The 20317-nt window shown below is 57.8% G+C and overlaps 2 protein-coding genes across 6 annotated transcripts in view; both read right to left on the reverse strand.

Annotated features, from left to right (window-relative positions):
• The window catches only part of NAPRT (nicotinate phosphoribosyltransferase), a 131718-nt gene extending 128102 nt beyond the window's left edge, over positions 1 to 3616 (reverse strand). The window contains exons 1-13 of one of the 2 annotated variants that reach the window (XM_079153922.1): positions 3328 to 3616; positions 3100 to 3227; positions 2942 to 3024; positions 2604 to 2734; positions 2401 to 2516; positions 1980 to 2176; positions 1763 to 1903; positions 1438 to 1522; positions 1265 to 1345; positions 1069 to 1171; positions 831 to 985; positions 640 to 747; positions 448 to 551 (exon numbers count right to left, since the gene is read on the reverse strand). In XM_079153922.1, coding sequence (XP_079010048.1) covers positions 489 to 551; positions 640 to 747; positions 831 to 985; positions 1069 to 1171; positions 1265 to 1345; positions 1438 to 1522; positions 1763 to 1903; positions 1980 to 2176; positions 2401 to 2516; positions 2604 to 2734; positions 2942 to 3024; positions 3100 to 3227; positions 3328 to 3553 — 1617 coding nt within the window. In that variant the 5' untranslated portion in view covers positions 3554 to 3616 and the 3' untranslated portion in view covers positions 448 to 488. The remainder of the gene's footprint in view (positions 1 to 447; positions 552 to 639; positions 748 to 830; positions 986 to 1068; positions 1172 to 1264; positions 1346 to 1437; positions 1523 to 1762; positions 1904 to 1979; positions 2177 to 2400; positions 2517 to 2603; positions 2735 to 2941; positions 3025 to 3099; positions 3228 to 3327) is intronic. The other variant, XM_079153923.1, reaches the window with a different exon arrangement.
• A 940-nt stretch (positions 3617 to 4556) lies between these two features.
• Positions 4557 to 20065, reverse strand: EEF1D (eukaryotic translation elongation factor 1 delta; the record flags this gene model as incomplete). 4 transcript variants are annotated; one of them, XM_079125758.1, is made up of 8 exons in its annotated part: positions 4557 to 4652; positions 4846 to 5040; positions 5351 to 5572; positions 5769 to 5869; positions 5949 to 6048; positions 10872 to 10943; positions 11348 to 11471; positions 13259 to 14355. In XM_079125758.1, 8 exons carry the CDS (start codon positions 14353 to 14355, stop codon positions 4614 to 4616), a joined length of 1950 nt encoding a protein of 649 aa, XP_078981884.1. In that variant the 3' UTR covers positions 4557 to 4613. The 4 variants fall into 4 exon arrangements, with proteins under 4 accessions (XP_078981884.1, XP_078981885.1, XP_078981886.1 ...); XM_079125759.1 differs by lacking the exon at positions 13259 to 14355 and adding an exon at positions 6360 to 6416; XM_079125760.1 differs by lacking the exons at positions 10872 to 10943; positions 13259 to 14355 and adding an exon at positions 19916 to 20065.
• Positions 20066 to 20317: the final 252 nt, after the last annotated feature.

Here is a 20317-nt window from a genome sequence, read left to right on the forward strand (position 1 = left end):
TGCTGAGTCAGGACCTGAGGTCCCAAGGTCAGACCCTGGCTGGCCTGTGACAGACGCAAGGATCATACAGGGCTGGAAGCAGCAACGGCAGGGGATGCCTGGGCTCTCGCTGGCTTGGGAGGCTTGAGATGGCCCTACTACTTCTGAGCCAGGGCAGTGCCCTCAGCAGGTGTCGGAGCCTGACCATGCTTGGATCGCCCGAAATCCCTCTACTCCCGCCCCGTCTGCCTCAAGCAGGAGAGATCTTTCACGGTAGCTCCCCCAACTTTGAGGGAGACACCAAAGCCCTCTTTCTCTGTGGCCCTCAGACTCCAAACTCGGACCTGGTCCAGCCCCTGAGCCTGGGTGCTCCAGGCTCCCTCCACGTTCCTGTTCCAGCCCAGCCCCCAGGCCAAGAGAGAAGCAGTGAATGAATAAATGACACAAGACAAGTTGTAGGGACAGGGCTGGCTCGTGTTGTTTCAAGAAACCCTCCACCCCTGGGATTCTCACGGGAGGCCGCCAGCACTCAGACTGTCCACCAGGGCCCGAAGCTTTTCAGACAGTGCAACCTGCAGGGAGCAGAGGAGGGGGCTGGTAGGCAGATGGCAGAGGGGTGTAGGGCACACAGAGCTGCCCACCCACAGGCCTTCTGCCCACCTGGTACATTGCAGGGCTCTGCAGCCGCCTGTGAGCAGGGCTGAGGCGGCTAAGGGACTGCTGGGCAAAGGCTCTGGACTCTGCCAGGGATGGCAGTGGCTCACACAGCTGCACAAGATGGGCAGAAGCAGGTCTTGAGGATGGCTGGGGGCAGGGGCTCAGCTGAAGCAGAAAGGAGGGGCAGCAGTCACCTTGCCCTGTTGTAGCCAGAGTCGCAGCAGGGGCTCCACCTGGGCTGGCCTCACAGTGCAGGGCTCCTGGGCCCCTCGAGGCCAAACCCTCAGTTCCTGCCCAGCCTGAGGCGGTGACTCTTCTGCCAACTGAAGCAGGTCCAACAACAGAGACCCTGTGTGGGTGGGGGGCAAGAATAACAAATGTGTGGGGGTTCTTGGGCTTGAAGAGGACCAGCAGGGATAGGAGGGGGCTCACCATCAGAGCCAAGGAGCCGGAAAGCAGCCTTGCTCCCTGGCAGTGTCTGTTTCTCGGGGTCCTCGGTCAGCTTCATTCGAGGTTGACCTCCTACTGACACCAGCTGCAGAGAGACCACATTGGGGTGGCTGGACCCTTGTCCTCCACCTGCCAGTTCCTTGGAGCCACCCAACCTTGGCCCAGACATTGTCCCCACCTTGTAGACGCAGCCAAGGGAAGGCTGTTGTGGACAGGTGACCACACTAGTGCCAATGCCAATGATGTTTACCTCACTGCCCTGTGGAGCAGGGGAGGAAGGACTGAGCCCAGCCAGGGACCTGTGGGCTCTGGGGTCCTTCCGCCACCCTTGTCTACCCACTTCCACCCCACCTCCTGGGCCAGTCGGGCCAGCTCTTCCTCATCAATGTTGTTGCTGACAGCGATGGGGACAGCCTCCAGCCAGGGCGCCTGGAACCTGTGTGTGATGGCGCTCAGGGATGCCCCCGCAGACTTCCCAATTCACCCAGGCCTCCCTCCCACCCCCAGTCGGCCTCTTCCCTTAGGAGACCCCCGGAAGCCCCCTCCCTTGCCTCCCTTCCAGAGCCTGCCCTGATGCCCCTCACCATGGGGAACACTGTTCCTCCATGCCCCTACACCCCATCTTCTGGCTTCCCACAGGGCCTTTACTAGGCATGCCCCCTTATGCGGGACTCACTGGGCAGCAGTGGTCTGGAAGGCCCTGCGGATCTCCTGGGCCTGCTGAAGTAGGTCACCACTGTCCAGCCTCACACCCACTGCTCTGTAGCCCATCTCCCCCAGTGCCAGAGCTACTGCCAGGAAGTTAGGAAGACCACTCCTGTAGGCATGGACAAAGGGTCAGGGGCTGCAGCTGGTCTGCCAGCCGCCCACCCTGGGGAAAGCCTGCAGCTTACCTCCACACACTGTATGTGTCTAAAAGGCCCTGGAAGGCCTGGGGAAAGGCAAGTGCATAGGCCACAAAAGCTGCCCGCTCCCCCCGGTGTGGGTCCTGCAGCCCCAGCCCCAGATGGGCACACACTCGCTCCAGCCACAACTTGACGCTGGCAACCAGGTCCACCCGGGGGCCCTTGCCAGAAGCTGGAGCCAACATCTGCAGAGACAGGTCAGTGAAGGATAGGCCTGGGGGGTGGTGCAAGGCCTGGGAGTGGCTGATATACCCCTGGCCTGAGGGCAAAGGTAATGCCCCCAGTGTGCCAGCTTCCTGGGGGTGGCATCTGTATATGTGCAGCTGGGCCCAGCCTACCCCTACAGAGACAAGTGTTGGTCTTGAGGTTTGCCCTCTGAAGTACAACAGGGTTGAGAAGGGATACTGACCGGGTCGGGGGGCACCTCACTGCCTGAAAATGAAGTGATGAAGGAGTGGGCCAGGGTTCCAGCCACCGGCACACCCCGAAGCTGCCCAGCAAGCACGTTGCTGCTGCTGTCAAACCCTGGGCAGAGAAATCAGGCAGGCGTGTGGGGCTGTGGGCTGTGGTGGGGCTTCCTCCTTCCCAGCCCTTGACTCCCTCCACTCTCACCGCCCAGGTAGCAGTAGGTGGAGGCCGTGAGACCCCCGTCTGGGCCCTGAGCACGACGAAGGCCAAGCTCCAGCAGTCGCTTATTGGGTCCTGCAATCAGGCGAAGTCGAGCTGCATTGGTGGCGACCAAGCTGTGGCAAGTGACAGGCCAGGGAACCCAAGTGACAGTCAGGAGCTACCCAATGGGCTGTTACTTGAGGCTTGGGGTTCCAGTCCCAGGGGTCCACCTCAGCCTTCCCACAGTCCCTCCTGAAGGCCAGCCCTCCAAGGACCCCAGTCCAGTGCTCCACTCAAGGGGCCAGGCTCGCTGGAGTGACCCTACAGAGCTCCCGTCCCACCTGGCATAGCTGACCAGGCAGAGGAGTGGCGTCTCCAGCAGCTGCACCAGCAGGAGCGGCCCTGACACCTGCAGCAGCGGAACCTGCGGGGAGGACAGTCAGCTTCATGCGGCCCGCCCACCTCAGGCGGCCCCTCAGCCCCTCCGACGCACACTCACGCCTGGGAAAGCGAGGGAGCCCTCGGGCAGGGCCCGCACTGTCACCGCAGAGCAGTCAAGGGCCCGAAGGTGCGCCAAGAACGCGGGCTCCGTGTCCGGCGGCAGCATCGAGGCCAGGAACCGCACGTCTGCGGGCGACACAGGCGCTCGTGCTCGGGGGCAAGAGCGGGCCCCGCGGGGTCGGGAGTCTCATCAGGGTCGCGAAGGCCTCGCTGGGCGCGTGGCTACCTGAGTCCAGCAGACGGAAAGTGCGCAGGAAGCGCAGGCAGTCGCGCAAGCCCGCGGCCAGGGCGAAGGCACCGCCGAACGGGCAGCGGCGGAAGAAGAGCTCGAACTCGGCGGGGTCCTGTGCGCGGCCCGCCCGCCAGTAGCCCAGCGCCATGGTGGCCTGGTAGAAGTCGGTGAGCAGCGGCCGCGCCGCCGCCTGGCCCTCGGCGTCCCGCTCCGCCGCCATCTCGCTCCGCCGCCCCGCCCCGCCCGGTGACTGGGGGTGACACAGGCCTCGCTGCTGGGAGAGGCCGACAACCTCACCCAACCCACCCGCCAAGACAGGCAGGAAGGCCACACGGCCTGCAGATCCTGGACGGGGCGGGGACTTGCCCGCCCGCCCCTCTCGGAACCCAATCCAGGGCCAGCCTCGGCTAAGGGGCGGGGCTCCTAGCGGTCATCTCCTCCCCGTGGCAGGCTGCGGCTGCAGGACTCGCCAGGAGGGCGTGTCACCCTGGCCTCTGCCCCAGGTGCAGGGAGGGCCAGGACAAGCTGGGACTGCAGGGCTGTGGGTAGCCCAGCAGCAGCTCGGCTGGCACAGGGCTAACCCAGATAGGCCCCAAGTCTGTCCTTCACAAGTGAGGGGTGCCTAGGAAAGGGAGAGGGGGCTGTCTGCCCATGTGTGGGGTATTAGTTTCTGTGGGTTTCTGTACTCCAGGCTCCATGAGAAACTCTCAAAACTCTCTGAAGGGCTATCACATTACCCTGTGGCCAAGAACCCCAGGATGACAGCTCCAATATTAAGTAAGCATGCCCAACACCATGTTACCCAAAACCCAGGGTGCCTGGGCATGCTGGCCTACAGCCCAGTGGGACACGACTCCAGACATGACTGGCCACACTCTGGCCATCCCAGAACATAATGGGACTGGGCCAGGGCCAGGTCTCCAGCAGGCAGGGGAAAGGCCCCACAGAGCCAAGGGTTGTCTGGGGGAAAGACAAGGATCCCCCTTGTTAGAGCAGCAGGGCCAGGACACCTGCTGGGAGCAGGGGCAAGAGGCAGAGAGGGGAAAGGAAAGGGAGGGGGCTCTTCAGGTAATGAGCCAAGAGACTGGGTTCTGGCTTCAACAGCTTCAGGTTTGTCACTTGTACAGAGGTGGAAAGAAGTAGGCCAGAGACCAGCAGGGACAAGTGTGGGCCAGGGGTCTGGTAGAGCACGGCCGACCAAATGACAGGACGGGAGCCAAGAGTGCTGAGTCTCAGTCTTTAATCTCCTAGGGCCTCACACAACTGGACCTGTGCTTGGCTCAGATCTTGTTGAAAGCTGCGATGTCCACACTCTGCACCTGTGGAAGCAGGGGGGGGGGGGCGCGTGTCAGGGGCTGGTTTCCCCAAGGCCCACCCACTCCAGGGCCTGCCTGGCAGGAGCCTGTTCTGCAGTGGAGCTCCCTCAGGGACCACTCCTCACTGACAGGGCAGCAAGTGTGGGAGAGGGGCCCAGGCCAGCTTGGTTGCTCTCCCCGCTTGCCCCTTACTCACATGTTCCTCAAACTTGGTGATCTGCTCCTCCAGCAGGTCGGTGCCCACCTTGTCATCCTCCACCACACACTGGATCCGCAGCTTGCGGATGCCATAGCCCACAGGCACCAGCTGGGAGCCACCCCAGACCAGCCCGTCCAGCTGGATAGAGCGCACGCAGGCCTCCAGTTGGGCCATGTCTGTCTCATCATCCCACTGTGGGAAAATGGAGGGAAGACCAGAGTGAGCCACCTCAGAAACCTCCAGAACACCATGGGAGACCCCACCCCTCCTTGGCCTCTGACCAGTGAGGACACAGTTCTGCTTTCTCTGAAGGGCCGCTGGAAACAGTCCAAATTTACACCTGCCCTGCCCCATGTTTCTGTTCTTATCCCAAGATTTCTAACCCTGACTTCCACCAGGACCAGGAGTGTGGGGAACCAGAGGCTGAGACTGTGGACAGGCCACAACACCCTGCAGTTGAGGGACCTCTGCCCTCCCCGAGTCCCACCCTGCCCCAACTCACGGGTTTGACATCCAGGAGGATGGAGGACTTGGCCACCAACAAGGGCTTCTTGGCCTTCTTCTCTGCATACTGCCGCAGTCTTTCCTCCCGCAGCCGGGCAGCCTCCTTGTCCTCCTCCTCGTCACCGCTGCCAAACAGGTCAATGTCATTGTCCTCATCGTCCTCTGCAGGTGTGGCGACCTTCTTGGCTGGGGGCTCCACTTGGCGCATGGGAGACACGTGCTGCCACAGGTGAGAAGATGAGACCCACTCACTCCTCTCCTCTCTGCTGAGCCTAGACATCCCCGAGTGCCTGGGCTATGGGTGCACAGGTAAGGACAAGTGTCGTCCACCCTGATGTGGGGTGGATGAACCCTCCTGGGCTCTACCGCCTCACTGCTGACCACAGTGAGAGGTGTAAACCAGGAGGGGTGCTCACCTGGGTCTGTGGGGCTGTGGCTCGGTGGGTGGGTGAGCTCTTCTCCAGGGTGCTCAGCCGGGCCTCCAGCCTGGAAATGGCCTGTTGCAGGTCCTGCACCACTGTGGGTACAAGGGGACAGGGGTCAGACGGCAGGGTCTGGGGTGCGGAGGGGCCCAACCGTTAGGCCCGGGGCCTCACCGCTTCGCAGGTTCTGGTTCTCTACTTCCAGGCTGGCGATCCGGATAGCCAGCTCGCTGTGATCTCCACCAGGCCCACCAGAGGCTCCAGGGCCTGAGCTCTGCAAGGCAAGGGAAGGTGGGGCTCAGTGCCCCGGCCTGCTCCTGGGGTCCCTCACTCAGGCATTCAGAAGCAGAGCCCCATCCTGGGCAGGAGGCTCAGGAACAGCATGACCGTTCTCCCTGCGGAGACCCACCCTCGAGGGTGTGAAGACCTGTTAATCTCAGAGAGGGTGGCTGCACAGCCACAGTAACATTCTCAGTCAAGCAGAGAGCATAGGATGAGAAGCAGGGGCCTGGGGCAGCTGAAACACAGGCGCAGCAGCTCAGAGTTGTCACTGCTCAGTAGCTGGCAGGTGGCAGCAGGACTTACAGTCCCAGGGGCAGCCTGGCTCAGGGCTTCAGGGGGGCCGGGCAGCACCGCCTTGAGCTGGAAATGGGAGGGGAAAGCAGTTGAGGGGCCAGTAGGGAAGGAGCAAGCTTGCAGGAGCCACCAGTCCAACCCCTTGCCCTCCCTCCTCAACTGGGGACTGATCCTAGGACACCTACCACTGAGCTATACTCCCGGTCCTTTCTATTTTAATTTTGAGACAGGGCCTCATTAAGTTGCCCAGCCTAGCCTCTAACTTTTGTTCCTTCTGCCTCAGTCTCCCAAACTGCAGGGATTACAGGCATGCACCATCTCAGGCCAGAGCTGGCCTAGGAAGGTTCCAGATAACTACAGGGAAGGCTCCTCCCATAGGGCCTACCTTAGCGTCTAGACGCCTGTCCCGAGATGTCCTTAGGTGGGGGGCCTACATCACAGGTTGGGGGGTCATTTGCTCTGAGGTGTGGGGGGTACACCTGGGCACATGAGTCCTAGCCCAGTGGTCCCTGCAGATGGGATGGGATTCCCCTGAAGGGTAGGAGGGTCTTTCTCAGCATCTGCTCCACAGCAGAACCTACTCCTTGAAGCAGGAGGCAGCAAACAGGCCTCTGCCCAGTTGCACAGCACGAGCACCGCTGAGTTCTATCACAGCCATTGATATCACAGCCTTGTGGGAGCTGAGCAACACAGAGGATTTGGGCAGGAATGAAAAGCAGTGAGGCCCAGGAGACCCACCTGAGTGGAGGCTAGCTGGAGTGCCAAGGCTGTTTCCAGGGCAGGGAGTGGGGTTGTGTTCTGGGGATTGGTGCCTGCCCCAGAGCCATAGTCTGCAAGTGGCAGGGCCTGGGTGCCTAGGGCCTCACCCACCCAACAAAGCAGGCCTGAGGAAAAGGAAAAGGTCCCTCTGGATGAGGCACAAGTTAGCATGGGATGTGGGAATGGTCTCAGTTCTGTCTCCACACAGCTGGGGCTGGCTCCGGGGATGGCCTAACAGGCACAGCAGAAAGACTTCCTGCAGCCCTAGAGCCAGAGTCTGCCCTGGCCTTCTGGCTGCTGGAGCTCAGTATGCGTGGTTCCAGTGCAGCAGTCTGTGGGGGTTCTGCCTGGCCTGACAGGGGTGAAGTATTGGGATTTGGGCCTGGTGGGATTAGAACAGGTAGAAGGCAAGGCAGGGACAAGAGTGTGCCAAGGCCAGGTGTGGTAGCCAGGCCTGTAATCCCAGCTGCTTGGAAGGCTCAGGCAGGAGGATCACAAGTTCAAGGACAGCCCAGGCAACTTAGCAAAACTCATCTCAAAATTTAAAAAGGGCCAAAGATGTAGCTCAATGGTAAAGTGCATGCCCAGCAAGTCTAAGGTCCTGGGTTCCATCCTCAGTACTATGGGAGAGTGGGGGTGGGGAAGCCAAGATGAAGCAGGACCCATCAGACAGTGGTGGCACTGCTTCCCAGGAGCCCATACACCAGTTGTGCCAGACAGAACAGTGGCCCCAAGATGTCCACATACAAATGCCATACAAATGTCCAACACCTGTACTACACTGGCTCATGTGGCAAAGTGGACTCTGTAGAGAGGACTAAGGACCTAGAGGTGGGCATAGGCCTAAGGTCATCACAAGACTTTATGCAAGAGACAGGAGCCAGAATGGAGGCTGGAGTGATGGACAGCTGAGAAGAGTCTGCGCTGAGGCAGACACGGAATAACTCTCTTAGAGATTTCAGAAGGAACCTGCGGACACCTCCATTCTGCCCTGTAAGAGACATTTCAGACTTCTGACCTCCAGAACCATAAAATGATAAATGCACACCATTTTAAGTCACTAGATTGTGGCAATTTGTTATAGTGCCAGCAACTGGAAACACAGAGGCCTTGGCCCCTGCAAGTGAGGTGCTGCTAAAAGTCCCTAGAGATGCGGAGGGAGCTGTGGAACTGGGCAGTGCTAAGGCTAGAAGGCCTCTGTGGAGCCCCACAGAAAAGTCCTGGCTCCCTTAGGCAGGCTGTGGAGGCAAAGGCCAGGGAGGAGGTGAGGAGCAGCAGGAGATAGCACCTTGGAGGACACTTATGGCAGGTGCTGCCAGTGTGGGCTCAGGTGGGAGTCAGAAGTAGGAACCTCCAGGGAGGACACGGGCACTGGAGGATAGGGTGACTCAATGTATCAGGCAGGGTGCAGAAAGCAGGACTCCTAAGCAAAGGAACGTGACCTCCCCTGAGATTCCTGAGCCTAGCCTAGAAGGCACAGGTTAGCTTTGTGACCCTTACAGTGAGATGAGGAAAAGGAGACAGAGGAAGTAAGCAAAAAGGACTTGATGGTGTGGGGCACTCTCAGACCCTCCAGACTCCCAGACACTAGTGAGGTGACTCACTGTCAGGAAAGCATGGTCTAGAGAGAGCCAGCGGTGGCTGGCGCCCAGGAAAGACCCAAAGGCCAACGGATCTACATGGCCACCCAGAGTCAGGTGCTTGACTTATGGACCTCCTAAGCCAGCCAACAGGAGCCAAAGAATGGGATGAGACCGCCCACTGCAGACCCACAGAGCACTGTCACGGCACAGACCCTGTGACACAAAAAGGGGACCCACAAAGCTCTCAAGAAGTTCATTTCAGCAGAAACCCTGCCAACTTGGACAAAGAGATAGAAACAAGATGAAGTCAGAGGCTGTAGGATCCCAGCATTCCACGGGCAAGAAGGCTGTTACAAGTGCTCTGTGGCAGGATGGGCTCAGGCAGACGCTGGGAGCCGCAGGGTGCTCCCAAGTCTTCACCTCATGCAGACTGCCTGCCTGATTCTGAGCCTGCTTGGGACGAATGGCCCATTTTCCCTTCCACTTTTTCTGAATGGGAACTACTACCCTATGCCTGTCCCACAACTGTATTTGGGGAGCAGGTAACTTGTGCTCTAGTTTCACTGTCCTCGCCTAGATAGAACCTCTCAAGATGGACCGCAGCACAACACCCCAAGTCTGACTCAGATGAGATTCTGAGGTGATACTGTGGGGGAGATGAAACTTTTTTGGGGGTAGCACTTTAAAAAAGGTCCTTTTTATTTTTTATTTTGAGACAGAGTCTTACTAAGTTGCCCAGCCTGGCCTCAAACTTTTGATCCTCCTGCCTCAGTCTCCTCAGTAGCTGGGATCACCGGTGTGCACCACTGAGCCCAACAGTACCAAGACACCTAAGGAAACTGTGTGGGATGAACGTGGCACAACCTGACTCTGGGAGCTGGAGGGTGGACTATGGATAGGCAGCATGATGGCCCCCCAATCCCCAGAGTCTGTCAATCTGTTACTTCATGTGGTAAAAGGAATTAGTAAACATGACTAAGTTCACGTTTTTAAGACAGGAAGGGCCAGACATAGTGGCACATGCCTATGATCACAGTGGCTCAGGAGGCTGAGGCAGGAGGATTGAGAGTTCAAAGTCAGCCTCAGCAACTTAGCTAGACCCTATCTCTAAATAAAATATAAAAAGGGCTGGAGATGTGGCTCAGTGGTTAAGTACCCCTGAGTTAAATCCCTAGTACCAAAAAAAAAAAAAAAAAAAAAAAAAAAAAGATATCCTGATCATCTGGACAGGCCCAACACAATCACCAGATTCCTGTGTCAGAGAATGAAAGTAGAAGCGGAGTTGGAGAGTCAAAGTGTGAGCCGGGGCCATCAGCCAGGAATGTGGGCAAGCTCTGGAATGTGGAAAAGGCAGGGATGTGCTCAGAGCCTCGGAAGGAAAACAACTCTGCTGGCACCAGGGCTTTGGCGCTGAGATCCATCTGGGATGTATGGACCTCAGGACTGTAAGATGGTAAGTCTGTGTTCTGAGTACAAAGCTTGCAGTAAGCCATTACAACAGTCAACAGGAAAATGGTACCCGGCCCTCGAGGCCAGGACATCACCCCCATTCGAGAATGAGGTCTTGACTTCCCTAGAGTAGGGAAGCCAGAGCAGCAGGTCTGTCCTCCATCTAAAGGACACACCTTCCCCAGATAGCCTGTCAGGTCAGAGCTGGACAAAACACTGCTCTCTATTCCTACTCTCAGTCTGGGATGTGGAGGCCAAACGGGTACCAACTCTATGATCTGAAAAGCAACAGACCCTGTGAAACCACCACTCTCTGTGGGAGGGCATGGCCTACGAGGGAAGGAAGGCCTGACACACACACACACTCCTTCAGCAGGGAGCAAGCAGGAGGACACAGGCCTCCCGAATGTTCCCAGTGTGTGCCTTGAACAACTCAGCCCAGCAGCCCAGGCTGATACCAAGGGAATGGCCACGGCAACCACGAACAAACAGGTGAGAGGGGCGTGGAAAGGTCGAGGGCAAAAGATCATCTTTTGGAAGTTTCGGTCCTGCAGGCCTCACTGCTGTGTCCTGCAAGAACAGTGCAGCACATGGTACCCGAACTTTGATCCACAGGGTCAAAATTGTTAGCAGTACCAAGAGGGAAAAAAACAAAACAAAACAAAACAAAAACCAGACATGCTGTTTGGCCGAGCACGAGCCCACATACACGTAGGCCGTGGGTACTCACTCCGGCCAGGGACTTCTGGATGTTCTCTCTGGCTCTCGCAATGTCGCGGAGGATCACGCTGGCACCATTCTCCTGCAGACAACAGTGCAGAAAGAACCATCTCTCTCTTTTTGTTTAAAAACATACACACACACACACACAATCCCAAGAACTCTTACTCAGAAAGCAAGAAAGAACTGCACAGAATCAAAGTTCCAGCGGTAGTGACAAGCAGGGGGTGTTTGAGGACAGGACCGAGGGCCTTGAGTGCAGGGTCTGCAGATGGACTCCACACCAAGGCCTGGCCCCGCTGCTGCGGAGCACCAGCAGCACACTGTCCCACGTGTGGCACAGGAGACGACAAACGCCACTCCCAGCACGCTGGACACTTGGTCTGACGTGCCCCTGCCCACCCGACCTGGCCAGCCCTCTCATGCATGCTACAGCTACTCCTACTGAGCAGCAGAGTCGCCCGCTGGCCCCAAGCATTCCCTCACCTGGCGGGAGGCGCCAGCCACAGGTCCATTCATCTGTTCATAGAACTTCCTTTCTGCATCATCATATTTGAACTTGTCAAACCAGATCTTCTCATGCACTAGGAAGTTGGTAGCCATTTTTCTGCTGGGAGCAGGAGAGTTTAGGTCAGAATGACTGGAGGAGGGAGTCCCACTCAGTCCCTGGCCTCAACTTCACCACAGGCCCCAGGCCTGACCCATCCTGCCTGAAGAGTGGGTGCCAGGTGGGCTGCGACATCACACCACAGTCCCAGAGGCCAACTCTGGGCCTTCCCAGTCCTGGGGGACAAAGGTTCCAGGTCCCAGGGAGAACACAAGCGATCCTCAGCTCACAACGAGAAGCCCACAAGGCCCCTATGCACAGTTGCCACACCAACACACCAGCCTCTCCTCCCGCCCCCAACAAGGGCTTCCTCCAGGGCCTCAATGGGGTCCACAGGCTTGTCCTCTGACCAGTGGTTCTCAAAGTTGGTCCAAGAACCTCTGGGGGGTCCCCAAAGTTCCTCCCTTTCTCCTTTCTTTTGCAATTCTGGGAATTAAATTCAGGGTATCATGAATGCCAGGCAAGTGCTCTACCCCTGAGTTATATCTCCAGCCCTAAGGTACTCCCTTTTTAACCACAAATGTACCAGCAGCTTGAGGGCAGAAGCAGCTGCTGCTGTGAGAATACTAATACAGGCCTCAGACCCAGATGAGACAGACCAAGGGAGATTTGCAACCATGTAAAACAGGCCACTGTGCTCTCTGCATTGTCCTGTTACAGGAAAGGTATTTTGACAATAACCTGTTTGGGGAACTAATGTGCAAAAAGCAAAGCAAAAGTTTTTTCTTCTTCAGTCAATATGTACTTTCAGTACTTTGTTTTAAGAGCCAAGATGGTAAACATGGATAGATTTAACAAAAGCTCTTCAGGGTCCCAAGACCTGAAGTTTGAGAACCGCTGCTCTGGGCAAGTCCAGCAGACCACAGTCCACAGGCCATATCCAGTCCCATTTGTGCACATGAGGCCTCACTGTCTCCCCTCAGTTTGCCTACTCTGTTCTCCAGTGGTCCTGCCAAGTACTACAGACCCATGCAGCTCTGCCACCAATTCTCTGTGCCAGGGACACCATGCCATCACCAGGCCTCAACGAGTGCCCTTTCAAAGAGAAACGACCCTGCCTCTCCTCCACTCCCCTCACCCAGGACAACCTGGCATGGAACCAGAACACAGGGACAGCAGATACAAGCAGGAAGGGGCAGCCCATTGTGGGGTGCTAACCCTCCCTTGGAATCCAGGGGCCAACGGGTATCGCTTCCCACAAGGTCCAGGCAACTGTTTGGGACCTTCCAATTTCCCTCCATGTCCACCCACCCCACCCACTTCTGCCCAGGCCCAGTAGCTACAGAGGATGTAGTCCACGACCAGGCATTGACCCCCATCCCCAGGCCTCTGGCCTCCAGAAACCAGATAGGCCTGTGTTCACCTATCCTGGAGCAAGGCCACGTGGACCCTAGGCTGAAGGTAGGTCTTCCTCCCTAAGAAATTCTCTAGACAGAGGCTGCCTGACCAGTCACCAGGTCTCAATCTGATACCCACCTTACCTCAGAGGCAGGCACAACCAGTGGCCAGGCTTGTGGCCATGGCTCCCACACCTCACCCCAGGCCATCTGTCCTAATGCTAATGTCGTCCCCTACAACCTCAATAGGTCAGAACTCTGTGACTCCCCAAGGACAGAATACACTAGCCTTGCCCAACCTGCCCTCATATTCCACTTGGCCGGGTCCTCAGGTCACAGGAGCGCACCCACCCAGGGGGGACAGGGGGAAGCGCGAGGGGCCCAGGCTGGGAACAGCAGTCCTGTGCCTGTAGCCCAGGCCAGGCTGGGTGCCCGCGAGCACAGGTCTCCTACTTGGGTCTCAGGCTGGACATGGATGGGCCAGAGCGGGGCCCAGGTCGGTGAACCAGGGAGGCGGCCTCAAGGCGCCAGGCCATGCGCAGGGCCTCGGCAGCATGGTGGCGGCACTCGGCGCTGTCGTAGGTGGGCTTGCTGAGCCAGGGGGCCTCAGCATCCTTGTGCAGGAAATACCAGTAAGGCAAGGCAGAAGGGGCCTCCCCATCGGCCCGCCGCGGCCCGGCCCTCTTGCTTCCTATGGGGTTGCGGCCCCGCCGGTCTCTGCGGCCCCGCCGGGCACCCTCTGCCTGACCAGCTCGCTCCTGCAGGCGCACCTTCCCAGGAGGATGGCCATCAAACAGGGCTTCATAAAAGCCCCTCTCGGCAGCATCATACCGGGGCTTCTCCAGCCACACCTCCCGCACCAGTGCCTGCAGGCTGCCCAGGGGGGGCTGGCCATTGGCTGGTAGGCTGGGCTGGTGGACCAGGGCCAGGCTGGGGGTGGCCACCAGCTGGCCTGTATCAGGAGCCCCCTGCCTGTAGCTCCCCTCTGCAGACAGCAGCAGGGTCTGAGACTGCTCCACAAAAGCCCGCTCAGCCTGGTCAAAGGAAGACTTGTTGACCCAGACTCCCCAGGTCACGTGGTGACAGGCCACCTGGTTCCCATGCGTGCAGGGACCCCAAGGAGCCAGGGCAGGCAGCTGGGCTGCCTGGGCGGCCACATCTGCCAGCCTCTGGCGGTAGGAGCTTTCCGCCTGGTCGAAGAGTGGCTTGTCCAGCCATACGTGATCAGCCGAGAGGCCCACGAGGGCCAGGTCCACCTGGCCGAGCCAGCTCTTAGGGGAGCGCTTCCTCTTCTTTTGCAGGGGCTTCTTGCTGTCACGGCTCTTCCTGGGCTCACTCCTGCTGCTGGTGTCAGGGGCCCCTGCCTGGCTGGCGGCCTCGATGTCCTCCTGACCGGGCCCGTTCTCGGCTGGCACCTGTGTCAGGAGCTGCTGGGCAGAGGCGGCGGCCTGCGTGGCCTCCTGCTCGTGGAAGCGCCGCTCAGCCTCCTCATACTTGTGCTTGTCCTCCCAGACGGTCTCCAGGGCACAAGAGGCCTTCCCGCTCCTCATCTTCGGGCGCAGCATTAAAAAGCAAGCACAAGAAGGCAGTTGCAACACAGCAGAGGCACCTGCCTCCCGGGCCCTCCTCAGCCTGCTGGCAGGGGTGGCAGGAGACCTGGGGCAAGGAGGGGCGGGGCGCCTCCCAAGGGGCTCCATGAGATGACATGCCCAGGCTGGGAAGTCAGACTCATGGGGAGCTTTGGAAAATCAAGAAGAAACATACATATACATCTATGTATATTTACATGTTTTTACTGCAAAAGTTGCCTTTGCAACCCCACGGGCCTCACAGCCCAATGAAAGGAATCTAGAGAACACCACTTCCAAACCTGCCACAGAAACCTCTTCTCATGGAGCCTCCAGGTAGGGTTGCGGATAAAGTCGCAACAGCTGTGCTCAATTAGACTTGACTTTGTGAACCACCAGTAGTTTTTGAGTACAAGTATATCCCATAAATATTTGAGACAAACTAATTAGCTGCTCATTGTTTATCTGAACTTAACTCCAGTTATACTTCCTGTGCGTCTGCATGTGCTAAATCTGGCTGCCCCTCTGGATAGCTGGTGTTGCGCTTCACAGAAAGACAACTGTGGCTGTCCATCACCATGCCACCTGCAATGCCAGAGCCTCACCACTGCCCCACCCAGGTCAGCAGCCTGTCCAGTGCAGGGGCAGGAATCTTAGCAAAGGGGTGGGGGTGACTGGGAGCAGAGGTCAAGTGGATCACATCAATAGGACACACCAGGGAAGATGTGGACAACTGGTCCTAAAGGAAAGGAACCAGGGCCCAGGCTACTCAGTCAGCTGTCACCACCTCCTCAGTTGCTACTGTGGCCAATGAAGGACACGATTCTTCCCTGGGGACTCAGCCTCCTTACTGGCCTGGGTTATCCCTCAAGCTGTGTAACTCAGGCATCTGCTGCCCTGTGCAAGACAAGGGCCTGGGTCTTAGGAATTCATCAGCAGCCACACAGGGAGGTCATGCCCCTGCTGCTCCTGCATCCTGCCAGGAGCACAGAAATCCACAGTTTGCTCCCAGATACAGTGCCAGGGGAAGGGGAGGCCACAAAGACTCTGGCAGTCAGCCCCAAAGGCCAGGGGGCGAGTGGCTCAGGGGACACAAATAAGCATCACCATGTGTTCAGCTGCCTTGCCCCATGGCCAGCTCTGTATGGATTACTTCCAAGCCTGAACTAACAACCCACAGGAACTAACTTGGAGCAGGGGGCCAACACTGTCCCACTGCTTCTATGGGAAGATAGACCTGCCAGGCTGCAGTGCCTCTGGACCAGGACCCTTTCCTAGCATCCACAACAAAATCACAGTCTGAGCCCACTGGTTCCAGGTGTGCTCAGTTGTCTAAATTCCACCTATGCAGTGGACTTCAGGAAGATCTCCCTGTCGTATCCTTAAGCCCACCAGGCTCCCTCCACCACAAGAAACAGGTCAGGAGCCACAGAGGCTCAGGCAGGGAGTCCCTGGGCCACCCCTCACTCACCAAGGCCAGGCTGCTGGGGCAGAGGCAGGGGTGAGTGTGCGGCCTGGAGCCCAGGAGGCAGGGCACTGTGACATCATCCACTGTTGCCAAGAGGCAGCAGGTTGGACTTGAGAGAGTATGTCAACACAGCAGGGACTTGTTTGCTCTCTAACTCCTCCAGCATCAAGCCCCCAAGACTCACTAGATGCTCAGTGCCCATGGAGCAGTATAGATCTGGGCTGATCCCTGTCCCTTCAACAATGCCCACTAAGCTGGCCCCAGAACTTATACCCTGCCAAACCTTATTGGTCTTAATGACCTAAAACCAGGACTAGGGGCAGGAGCTGCAGCTCAAGGAGGGGAAGTCACCTCCAAGGCATCTGCCAACAAGGAATACTTCCTGGGGCCACAATCACATGTGGCTATCACTTCCCTGCAGGGGGCTGCATGCCAACCTGCCTGCACCAGTGCCACACTGCTGCCCCAGCAAGCCCAACTCCTCACAGGTAGCAAGGGGATGGCTGGGGGGCTCCCCGGCTCAAGAGGAAAGAGACGGAGCACCGGGCAGGTGTACTTACTTCTGCTTGGCCTCCTAGGACAGCATGAAGGAAAAGCATCAAGGTTAGACAGTGGGACAGCCAGCTGGGCCAGACAGCAGTGGGGCAGCCCAAGCAGGCTGGATGGCCTTCGGAAGCTGCTTGGAGGTGGTGTGGTGACAGAAGGTGAGCATGGGACAGACCTGAACCACCCGAATCCCGGAGGCTGCCTGATCCACATGCTGGAGGCAGCCTTGCCCCATCATCCCTTGAAATGTAGCTCCTGGAGTGGAGCTTAGGCAGGCCCCAAGGGACACGCAGGGACCACCACTGGAGTCATCCTCTCCCACCTTTTCCTCACCTGAGCCCAAAGGCAACCTGGGATAAGACAAACCAGCACTCACAGTTACCCCCTGAGGTTGCTGAGGAGCCAAGCCCCTTCTCTGCACTGGCACTGGGTCTGGACTGCCAGAGGGGCCTAGAAGATGAAGACCCTCCAAGGGTCCAGGTGGCCCAAGCCCAGCCACTGAGCCGTGGGCTCTGGTACCACCATAACCACATCCATACTGGCATTGGGGCCTCTACTCAGCAGGTGCCACCATTGGGATGGGTAAGAGGCCAGACCCAGGCAAGGCTGCCACTTTGGGTGAAGCATAAGCAACAACAGCTCTCAAGGGACAGGGTCATTCCATACTTGCTCTCTCCCACAGCTGCATAAAGGGATGGAACCTTCAGCATATTTGGGTCCAGGATCCAAATATCTGAGATCAGCCATTCCCTGGAGTACACACCTGTACAAGACCACAGCTGTCCAGGAAGGTCAGCCAGAAACAGGAAGCAATGAGGTTCTTGAACACCAGCTGCATCCCTACTTAAGATGGCCCTTCTGAGGCTCATCCAGGCAGTGGCAACGTGCCAAGAAACTGAAGCACAGGGAAGCCAGCTACCAGATAAGTGGTCTCAGACACAGCAGAATAAGGGCCCCATCCACTTGGGGATGCAGGCTGGACTCCTGCCAAGTTCTCTCCTGTGAGAGGTGGAAGGGGTCCAATCTCTGGGGGGGTTCCAGGATGCAGACAGTTGATGTAGCACACCAGGCCTAATGGGCCCTTGGTCCTAGTTAGAGGTACTCAACAGCCCTGCAGGAGTGTCCAGCCCAGAACCCCATACAAGCAAATCTCACAAGAAACTTACTGAATGAGCTCACTGGCCAAGAAAGATACAGCTTCTGAAGTATGTGCAGGGTCCTGGGGCCAGGCCACATCTATTCTGCTGAGGGGAAGATGTGAGATTGGGACCCTTGTGGCATTTGCTAGCCTGCTACCCTGATTAGCAAGCCCTGTGAAGGACAGCAGCCCCTGTGAAGGACATTCCTGAAGGGTTAGGCCCTGAGGAAGATGAGGGCATGACACAGCTACACTTACCACAGTGGCAAGGGCCTGGAGATCTCCCTGCACCAGGGCAGATGGAAGAGGAAGAGCTGACTCCCAGGCCCTGCCCCCACACCTTTCATCCTCTGGGTGTGCCTCCACTGTGCCCATGTTACCCCATCTCCCAGGCACACTGATGGGCTCCCAGACTCCACCTCCAACAATCGGCAGGGGATGGGGTCAGCTGGCTCAGCTATACCCCAGAAGCCCCTCTATCTTTCTAGGCTGGCCTGACTTGAGTCTGGTTCAGTGCTGCCCAAGAGAATGTTCGACATGTTCCATTTCCAAAAGGGCAGTTGCTAGCACTTGAAATGGGGCAAGGACGCCAGAGGAAGGGTTTTTTTTAGTCAGGACAGGTGTGCAGTCACATTGGAAAGAGCAGATCTGTGCATGGGAATGATCCCTTGACCTTTTCTTACAGGATGCAAACTCCACGGCACCAAGTTTCTACTCAGCTGCTTCCCTGCACACTGGAACTACCCAAGCCACCCACAACAGCTTTCTTGCCTCAAATTGCCATCTCTGTCATTTCTATTTCTGTCCCAGTCCACAGCACCCTGGGCTGACCCATGAGCCCAGCACAGCCATGGGTCTGTTAGATGTCTCCTGCTTTCTCAACTCTTCTCCATACACCCGACTTAGGACAGGTATGAGATGTCTCACACAGGACTGAGGACACCTAGTTGGGGACTAGGTGTGATGTCTAGTGTGATACCTTACACTGTAGGAAAATTCGGGATCCAAGTACTATGGTCACTGAATGCTGCCAAGTCAGTAAGGTGAGGGGTTAGAGAGCCGTGGCATGCTCAATAAATACCTGCACTTCACACAAATGCCTCATTTCTTCCAATTTCCAACATGCATATGTCATCTTAGAATCCTGGCACAAGACAAGGGTCCTACAAATGCTTAATGCTGCGTTTCCTGTCCTCAGTCCCAGAAACGTTAACAAGGACAGAAAACATTCCAGAGATACTCTCTTTGACCATCAAGTTCTCATCAAGCACAGCTGTCCACCTGTGCTAAGCCCTGAAACTTTACCCAAAGGAAGTAACCACAGGCAAAAAGGCATCAGTGGTCTTTCTACAAACACACACACACACACACACACACCACTCCCTGCCACAAACACCACCCCAGCAGCCCATGGGGAGGCGCTGCCATCCCTTAACTCCAAGATGAGGAAACGGAAGCCTGAACTGGTCACCATGCAGCCTAGAAGGGGACCTGCCCTCCTTTAAGGTTCTTTCTCTTCCAGGTAGATACTGGATTCTGCTGCCACATAGGATTAGCTTAGGACCCCTGCACAGGAAGGCCTAGGAGCCCAGCAAGGTCTGAGTGTATGCGCCAGGGATGTAATGAAAAAGCATTTCTCAGGGGACACTTGGGGGCTCCTGGCACATCTGTCCTTTGCCTATCTTCCTACCTGGGCACAGAGTTTCAGGAGGGGGAAATCAGCTGCTGGAGATCTCATTTTCATCTGCCTGTGACAACACCAAGAAGCATCCCTCCCAATGTGGCAGGAACCACCCCAAAGTTTAGCTACACGGTTCTTTTGCTAAGAGGGGCCCTTCATTCATTCCAGTGACCAACCCGAAGTCCCCGGGGCTTTGCTAAGTCTCTGCCGTCTCTTCTGCTTACAGCCTCTGAAAGCGTTCATTTCCTAGGAATAGCATAACAGCCCCCCTCAACGTCCCCTCTCCACCCAGACCACCTAGCTACACCAGAACTGTTCCTTTCGAACCACTCAGAACAATACGTTACTCCTTACTCTCGCGTTTGGGAACCATCTAAGTCTCACGAAGGTTGCACCTGTGCCCTCCCCTCTATGACGAGAGCTCGGTGTGCTGAAAGTGTTTGACACGTGCTGGACGAACGCGAGAAATACAAGCACGAACAACATCTGGGGCCGACCCTAGCGGCCAGACCAATCTCAGGGCGGGTCCCAGAATGGGCCGCCGGGCCACGCAGTGCGCCCGACCACGCGCTCAGCAAGAAGCGCGCGGGCTCTGCGACCCAGCCGGCCGCTGCCTTGGGCCATGTGGCGGTCCACGCTGGCCCACTCGCGCTGGCCCCTAGGGCCTCTCCGGCGCGTGCGCTCCTTACGACTGGGTCGCGGTACTCACACGCTAGCCACCAACACGACCAAGAGGAGGGAACTGCAGCGCGGGACTGCTGTGGAAAGGGCGGGCCGTCCGCGCAGCGCACAGGAAATGGAGCGGGACGTACCACGATCGGCGCCGCGGGGGACGCGGCCCTGAGCTTGAGCCGCCTCGCGGTCGGGGCTCTGGAAGCTATGCGCCCCTTAGCTACCCAGGCACAAGCAGGTGGGAGTCGACCCCACAGGCGTTCTCCACGGGAGAAATTGGCTCAAAGTGCCAGGAAAAGAACGGCAACCAGTCCGAAGCCCCTCCGCTCTCCACCGAGTGGAACCGCCCGTAGGGCCTGGCAAGTCCGGCGCACGCGCCGGGGGACGCGAGCAAGGCGGCCATCGCGCAGGCGCAGAGCGGTGGGGGCGGGGCCGAGCC

The sequence above is a fragment of the Sciurus vulgaris genome (genome assembly GCF_902686455.1).
Source record: "Sciurus vulgaris genome assembly, chromosome: 1".
Classification (NCBI taxonomy): domain Eukaryota; kingdom Metazoa; phylum Chordata; class Mammalia; order Rodentia; family Sciuridae; genus Sciurus; species Sciurus vulgaris.